General features: G+C 43.3%; 1 protein-coding gene across 4 annotated transcripts in view; it reads right to left on the bottom strand.

Annotated features, from left to right (window-relative positions):
- Positions 1-4,561: 4,561 nt before the first annotated feature.
- LOC118774858 (transcription factor COE1-like) overlaps positions 4,562-8,926 on the bottom strand; it is a 142,981-nt gene continuing 138,616 nt past the window's right edge. For all 4 annotated transcript variants that reach the window (XM_036524410.1, XM_036524408.1, XM_036524409.1 and 1 more), the window contains exons 15-17: positions 8,687-8,881; positions 8,398-8,466; positions 4,562-4,879 (exon numbers count right to left, since the gene is read on the bottom strand). In XM_036524410.1, the coding sequence (XP_036380303.1) occupies positions 8,399-8,466; positions 8,687-8,881 (263 nt within the window). In that variant the 3' untranslated portion in view covers positions 4,562-4,879; position 8,398. The remainder of the gene's footprint in view (positions 4,880-8,397; positions 8,467-8,686; positions 8,882-8,926) is intronic.

Below are 8,926 nucleotides of genomic sequence, written 5' to 3'. Positions count from 1 at the left end.
TGGATTACCTAGATCAAAGCCCGAGAGAGTGTGTATTCCACATAGAACATATGTAGTCAGTACCCAGGTTCCAATATGAAATAACCCAGTCAAAACTGTGACAGACTCTTTGTGGGATATTCTTAATTCTCCTTTTCTTCATTAAATTGCACATTCATCAATCTTTTGTGTGACATCACACAAATATACTGACCCTCAACCACCCTACCTACCTTTGCCTGCAGACTGACAGACACAAGGCTCCACTCCACCACAGGCTCCAGTCTGTGCCACTGTACCACCACATTGTTTGCCTGGTCAGTTCAAAGGGTTCAAGTGTTTACCATGCCAACCATGCAGGTGTTTTTATCGGTTGTCTTTGGTTTTGGATGCTGCAGTGCGGATTGTGTGATTGGATGAAAGGTGATTAGGTGATCCACTGTATGGTTAGGTTGAATATTTCATAAAGAGCGGAATCCTAACATGAGGAGTGCATATGCCGATCACTCCAAACACATTGATGGCAACCCAAAATGTGAGGTCACACATTTGAGGGGGCGTGATCCATGGCACTGTGACATCACACAGATATGTGCAAGAGCTGATGACAAACCAAGATAAAATCCACCAAGTCACAGTCAAGATGCGTCTTTAATTAAACAATGTGACATTTGAAGTTATGTTACAGCTCAAAGTTAATGAACAATTTTAATCCATACTGTCATTTACTCATTTTTTGTTTGCTAGCCCGCTTCTTAGCGTTTTGTATTTCATTTTTGTCTTCTTCACAATATTATTCTTGATGAAGATTATACTCTATGACTGTCTATTCTACAGGGTAACCTGAATTGATTTTTTTGTTATTTTTGATGGGGGAACAGATCAGGGAAAAGCTCAAAGGCAGAAACAATGACGACTCCAGTGCCTTACCCAGAGCCTGTTCCTCAGTGCCCTCTGTTTAAAGGTCCAGTTTAAAGGCTTGTGTTAAACACAAGCAAGAAATGCAAAATAAGCTCTTCCAGAGAACAGCTGGCTTCTTCCTCCACTCGATGGACCTTCACAGTAGCTCGATCAGGTCATTCCATTTCCCATGTAGGGGGGAACAGGTTCGTATGGCTGCCTTATTGATTACAATTACAGACAAGTGTAATGTAAGGATATGAATACTGTAGCTGTCAATGTAGGAGCCTAAGTTGAATACTTTATGTGCCATCTACAAGAGCAGACCACTGTACTGTTGGATTTGATTTTAGTTCAGGATGAATTGTTTGTGATATAGGAATGTACACTATTTTTCATCTTTGCGGGCATTGTATCATACTCAGAATTTTTTAAAGATTTTTTTTAAAGTACAATATTTCCCTCTTCCTCTCAGCTACTTTATTATAAGTAAGTTGTAATGTTGTAATGTAATGTTGTACCTGAAAGACATTGTGCATATCCCCTACCCAGAACCCCCCCCCCCCCCCCCCCCCCTTGCCACCCCTGCACACACAGCTGCAACACATATTAATTATTAATTCTGGTGTTTCACAGGTGGCTCATCTTGGAGTTCTGTTCCACTCCCACCCACCCCCACAGACTGTAGCAGCAGAATCTTCAGCCCTGATTGGCTGGGACAACATTTCTGAGCTCCAAACACAAAAAAACATTATAAATAATATTAAAAATTCTCATGTTTTTCCCCCTTAAACTCCTGTTGTTTCTTCCGAAGTGGCAGACAGCATTGGTGGGCTCCTACATGTGAGGTGTATTTGCATTGTTAAGGCATCTTAAACTGGTTCAGATTTTAGACAGACATACAAATGATGCAGACACATGAGAAAGCAGGAAAAAAAGGACAGGAATGGAAGGAAATGGAAAGAAAATGAGAATGAGAATTTTCATCTTGAAAATACTCAGAATGGTCCTCCCTCACACCATAATCTCAAAAGTCAGACCTCAAAGCTAGAGGAACCACACACACTGTATGATATGATATGATATGATATGATATGATATGATATGATAGAGCTCTACTGGTTTTTGTAAGTCTCAAGCAGCAAAACAAAACATAGATGCACATGTTTATATTTATATATATTTTTAAATCAGATAACTAAAAAACTATCTGAATAAGATGTCTTTTTTGTCATACATTATCAAATCCCAAAAAATCCAAACAAAAAAAGAAAAGGGGGAAACATTTTTCATTAACTTAAAAACAATACAAAAATAGACAATGGCTTTGTTTGTGGGTGGACATTACATGGCAGGCATGGCTTTAAACAATAGAAAAAAAATGCTACATACGAATGAAAATATCAAAGGTTACATTTAAACATCATTAACAACGATGGATGACAAAATAAAACGGCCACGTTGTCACTTTACTGACATATGCAAGAAAATTGACCAAAGGGGAAGAAGTGATGTACAAATTCCAGCGGTACATACATTATTTATATGGATATTTTACACAAACCCCCTCTGTATGCTCCGATTCAGTCTTTCTCTTCAGATTTTGAGATTTTTGGGATGCGGTGAACATAACATCAGTGACACTATAATGATATATAAGCTGCCTTAAGACATTTTAATGTATAAATATATTTAGACAATGAACAAAAACATTGTTTTGGCAAAAAATCACAAAAAACTAAATATTTATTACTATATACAAAACATATATAACAAAACACTTATAATAGACTCTAGAGAGTGAGTGAGTGTGTGTGTGAGTGTGTTTGTGTAGGGGACGTCATTCAATCTAATTCCTATGGCGTATTACGTGTTTTAAGTAATCAGTTAAACAACATTTTTTTCTAATTAATACACATCATGAAAAATCATTGAATTGATGAAAAACTGCAGCTCTTGCTTAATCTTGTGAGGGAAAGAGAAAACCGAAGCCGTTAAATTGAATGGTTATTATGACTGCGCTGTCTGTAAACTGCCTAACATCCTCCAGCCACAAGGTGCTGCTGCAGCGAAAACATTCCATCTCTCTTCTCTCATTCATTCATTTGCATTTCCATAGGTAGTGGGACAATGAGGCTACATGACAGGCCATAATGGGAGAGGCTCCCATGGGCTGTCAATCACTGATTTGTTTGAACAAACTGCAAGGCTTTGCTCGTCACAGCAAAACACCATGATTGGTTCATCAAGTCACCAAGTCACTGATACCTGTGGTGGCCCATCTCACTTTGTGGGTCATGAAGCCTCACACCACCATCACCGGTGGTAAGTACAAAGTGATACTTGCAGCACACAGTTAAATGCCACCTCCCTCTCTCACAGTCTTATTACGCGAAACCAAACAAAGCAATAAAATTCAATCAACAAAACAGCACCACAGGCTACTAAAAATAGAAACACTTTCATTTATTTAGTGAAAGTAAAAATGGCAACAACCCCAAAATGGCATTTTATTTCTTAAATGATATTCCTGCACTAAATAGCAGCAAAGGTTTAAAAATATATATATTTTTAAATCCTTATTCCTTTTCCCTTCTGCCTTCCCTCTGAAGGACTCAGTTTAGAAGATCTGATCTTTGCATTCAGAGGCCTGCACAAACACAGTGAGTTCAGGTGAGCACTTGGGCAACAAGCCAATGAGAGCCAAAAAGAACAGACTCACATGGGAGCACTGCAGTCTAACGTCTGACAGAAGAGTTGCCACATGTTGACGTCCAGGTTTCTTTTTTTATAATGAATGTCAATAGGCTGACATTCTTTAAAATAAAAGGCTAGGCTATATCTGAACACACAACACATTGACACTGTCTGCTGTTAGATGCTGGGCTGCGATATCAGGTTATGAAAGGAATATTGGCAAAACGTCTCATGTTCTGTCATGGGTGTTGGCTTATGACTGTGTACGGTCAATAAAGCCATGGATACAGTCAGATTTGGACTGCAGCGCGCAGGCAACCTCTGGCCATCTGCTGAAAGCTTCATGATGCATCAGCAGATATTCCCGGACTAAAGGCTTCGCAACCCCCCCATTTATGGCAACTGTGCATTTGCAGTTTGTACATGAGGAGCAAGTGAAGCTGTCCCAAACAGGGATGACAACCAGCAGGACTCAATGGCCATGAGCTGTTGTGTTGGCATTGCATTGGCTGAGTGTATTAGCAGTGGGGTCTGTGTGTATCCACACCATTATAGATCCAATCCGCTCACCTTAGACATTGTCCAACTTTTAGATAATTGTTTATACTTAAAAAAAAAAGTGTGAATTTGCTACCTATAAGCAGTGCCTGGCATCTAGAATGCCTGGTTGTGAGGCAAGTGAAATATGGCTGCCTTGTCCCTTCTTCACAGAAAAGTTTCCATCAAAAGTCTCTATGCTGTTCCACAATGTCTGACATCAGCTTGCTCTGAAGTCAGTCAGCCATCTTCCCCTTCATCCTTCACAACGCTTCGAATGACTTCATAAATAAATACAACTCTCGTATAGTGTCCACTGTGTATATTACAGCTCAAGAAGAGGGCAATCTATAGGGGAAAGGAGCACATGTGACAAAAACAAATTCATGGAGGAGGGAATCATTCCCTGAAATAAACCAGCTTTCTCTTGTGTTTGGCATGGGGGAAGGGATGGGGGGGATGGGGGGATGGGGGGTTTCAGGTGAACTTGTGGCCTCCCTTCCTCAAAACCACTCCTCAAAAAAGTGTATAACAAGATTTACAAATTTAAAAAGCAGGGAAAGTTGTTGCAATTGTTCTTTTCTTATTGTTCAAATGTTCATTTTTTTCCTTTAAAAAACAAAAACACAGAAAAAAGAGCAAAGGCCTGAGTGAAAGATTTTATTTCCTCGATGGCTGGACTCCATCCACATCCAGAGTTCCGGAAACCACGCAGTCAAACATGTGCTGTTCTTCTACATGGGGGGAACAATCATTCCAGGGATCACTGCTCCATGGGAGAGAGAAAGGAGAGAACCAATCAGGATAATATTTTTAGGGGAACACTCATTACATATGATCCTTTACATACAGTGATACAAAGCGTATGAAGATAGTAAATCTGTAGTCTGATGTCAATCAAATATTTAAATAAAGAATACTTTACAGTCTTTTCTACAACAACAGCCAACGAGGCACAATTACAGACCTCAGAACAATGGGTAACTGCTGTCTGAATGGCTTTTTAAAGGCTTTAATGGATTTGCTTCATCTAATGGAGTTGTAATGCATTATGATGTCAAGTCTTCAGAAGCCAAGGATGCAGTATTCATGTCAGAATGTGAAAAAATGCAAAGAACAGAATGATGTTTAATGAGAAAGCCAAATCAAAGAAAAAAAACATGCAATGGTGACGCCCGCATAGCAGAGGAGAGGTGGTCTCTATGTGTGACCTCTCTCACAAATTAGGGCCGACTTTACTGGAAAAAGAAAAATAACTCTAACTTGCATTGTTCATTCAGCTATGAACCTGAGACTGTGTTACAGCTGAAAGTAAGGAATGTTATTTGGATGGAAGTTATCTACCAATTGCCACATGAAATAATATGTAAATTGAAATTTATGAGGAAAGAACTTGTATAAACACCTTGTTGGGCTCGTTACCTGACCTGCGCTATCCTCTCACAATTAGATTTAATTGTTTAGTGTGCAAATGAACAAATCGATCAGATCAGAACCAATTGGCACAGGATCCCTGCAGTTAAAGGCTGCTCATCAGAGTCGATTGAAAATTAAAGTTTTTGGTTCTGTTATGGTCAGTCACAGAATCATAACAGTATGCCTGTGGTGATCTTCCCTTTAATGTAGATCTCTTAGAAGTTAAAAAAGCTTATGTCTGCAAGTTTGACTTGACATAGATTTGCACTTGCTGACAAACACAAAGTAAACCTGTGTGTCTGGAGGCATCTGTTTCTGCCAGTGTCTGTGTAGGACTCTACTGCTACACACACACACAGATACACACACACACACACACACACACACACACACACACACACACACACACACACACACACACACAGACACAGACAGACACACACACACACACACGCGCGCACACACGCACACACACACACACACGCACGCACGCACGCACGCAGACACACACACACACACACACACCACACACGCACGCACGCACGCACGCACGCACGCACACACACACACACACACACACATTGTCTCTTTCTCTCTCACACACAAACATACACACACACACCTGTATATCTATCTATCTATCTATCTATCTACCTACCTTTCTATCTGAATAAATAAATACATACATACATAAATAACCTTAATTTAAGACTAGTATTTGGCTGTGAGGTTTCAAACCTACTATGCAACACTTCAACAAATGTGGCTATCCATTTTTCTGTGACCTTCACTGATTATGTGTAACGCTAACAATGACAGGGTTTTAATCTTATACAAAAGTGGTTAATAAGCTGGCCTTGAAACACAAAGGCTTCAGGTTGGACTCCCAGGTGGGGCACAGTAGTTAACCTCATCTGATTCAATAAACATTCAGCTGCATACAGTACATGGATTATATGTAAACTAAGGCTATGTAAAACACCCTGTCTGCTAAGCCTATAAATATTGCAGTATTCGGTATGAACTGTTAACCGTTCTCAACAACAATCAATGTTGCCAGATGCCGTCAGCTTTGTCTGCGTGTAAAGGGCGATTCTGATCAGATGCGTTTGATCACATTGCAAGTGCCGTCTCAGCACAAACTGTCGGTAAAAAAGACGGGGGGCTTAGGCTCGGACGTGGCCTTTCAGCGACGGTGCTCGCATTTCGCCCCTGGTCTGCCGTGCGGCTGCCGTCGTGAGTACACCGCCGAGCGCGCCGGGAGTATGTCTTTACCGATCGAGGGAGTATCGGCTGTCAGCACGGCCGAGCAGCTGTCGCTCCCGATCGCCTCCCGTGTGCTGGAAACATCCCGAGCGCACACCGAGCGGGACGATGTGCTTAGGGAAGCACGAAGATTAGATTACCGGAGGGAGTGATTCTGAGCTGTAAAAACCGCCCTGCAGGTACACCGGAGGAGCACGGCGCTTTGGACCACACCTCAGAGAATTGGACCGACGCATGTTCAGACTTCTGTAACTTGGCTTTCTAAGCTGCTCTTGCCAGGCGGCTAAACGTTAACGGTATCGTTTGGAATTCGTGTTTCTGTGTAACAGTATGCTACGTTTGCACGGTCCAGGAGAAGCAGCCGTCAGACCTGTCGTCCAACAGCATGCATAGTTTATGTTTTCTCTTTAGCGCTGTAGCACAGACAGAACGCAATTTCTCCTCTCTATGATGTAAGCAGTGTCAGTTTTGCAGGCCATCAGTTCCCATGGATACTTCGAGCGCAGCCTAACAGTCTGTCAGCATGAATTGCACGGTAGTGCTTCGTCCCGCACAGAGCTCTTAACTCCTCGTGTCCGATGTGGAGCGGATTGTGACGGGACCCCCATCTCACGGCCTGTTGCTCTCTATGGGGAGCGCAGCGGTTGGGGACGGAGCGCTCCCCCTCCCTGACCCCTTTTCTGTCTGTGTTCCCACACTCCAGCAAGGTCTGTACCAAAACACTTTTGACTGTTATTCAGTATTTATGTGACTAACAACAAAGATAACAGGTTCAATTCCAGATGCGTTCCAGTTGGTTGCCACCTTTCGTAACCAACTCCTTACGCACATGTCAGGCATGGGGTGTGAGGTTTTAACAGTTTTTATGAAGAAACAAACAAACAGGAAAAAGAAGCAGGTGCTTCCTTCTCTCCTGTACTGTTGGTGCCACATGATTGCTTCCAGGAGCTTTTGAGTTAATCACCCCCCTTCTTGGCTACAATCCCCCCCACCTTGTGCCTCTGACGTGATCACCCTCCCCCCCCACCCTGGTGCAGGAATTGTTCATAAAACTTATTGGTTTCCTATTGATCTCCACCCCCCAACACCCCGATGCTCTAAATTCTTGGCTATTTTCAAAGTGTTTTGGCCTCGCTGGAAATAAAAACAGGACAGAAAAGAGGGTCATAAGGTCACTGGTGTGTGTGTGTGTGTGTACATGTGTGTGTGGTTGTGTGTGTGTGTGTGTATGTGTGTGCGCATTTGACAACTGCAAAATACTGTTGAGTTACCACAATGAGAGGGCAACACAAGTGATTTAGAGATGATTGCACTTTGCATTTAAAGAATCTAGCATGAAAAAAAATAATCTAACCGATGTATGGAAGAAAACCAGAAGTGAGACATGACCTTCCCTCAGTTCCTTCACTCTGACCATTCCCCAGAACCCTCCCCCTCCACTCCAACCCCCCCCCCCACCAAAAAAAAATGTCAGAGTTCAAAGGCATGAAAGGACAGCTGAAGAAAGAGGGGATGGTCTGATGGATAGATGGATGGATGGATAGATGGATGGAAAGAGGGGGCTGACTGGCTGCTGGGTGGGTGAGGCTGGGGTTAACATACTTCAGGGGAAGGCCAGAGCCTGCAGTGAGCTGGACGTGGAGTACTTGCTAGAGTCCACAAAAGACTGCTCTGAAGAAACAAAGGAGGTGAAGGAGAGGAAGGAGGAGCAGGAGCAGGAGGAGGAGGAGGAATAGAGAGAGAGATAGAGAGAGAGGGAGGGAGAGAAAAAACAAGGTGTTATTCACAGGCGAAGCAGGGTGAGTGCGGGCCCGAGAAGCATGCGTGTGCAAGGGTGCGTGCCTTGTGCCTCCCCTCTCCCCCCTCGCCCTCTCCCCACCCCCTAGCTCACCTTGCAGGCCGTTGCCGTTGGTGTTGGTGCAGGTGGGCGGGGGCGAGGCTGGCGGCCGCACCACAGGGGCGAAGGCGCTCTTCTGCTTGACAGCGGACACCATGTTCGCGGGAGAGAAGGAGAAGATGCCCGAGGAGCTGCTGCAGTTGGAGGGCAGGCTGGTGGAGGACGCCATGGTGGGGCTGGAGGGCACGACTGTGGGTCACAGAGCAACAGGACCCGGGTGTTACTGGGGGTGGC

Source organism: Megalops cyprinoides, chromosome 3, assembly GCF_013368585.1.
Source record: "Megalops cyprinoides isolate fMegCyp1 chromosome 3, fMegCyp1.pri, whole genome shotgun sequence".
NCBI classification, from domain to species: Eukaryota; Metazoa; Chordata; class Actinopteri; order Elopiformes; family Megalopidae; genus Megalops; species Megalops cyprinoides.
Note: the sequence above shows the minus strand (reverse complement) of the source record. Positions and strands in the feature narration are given on the sequence as shown.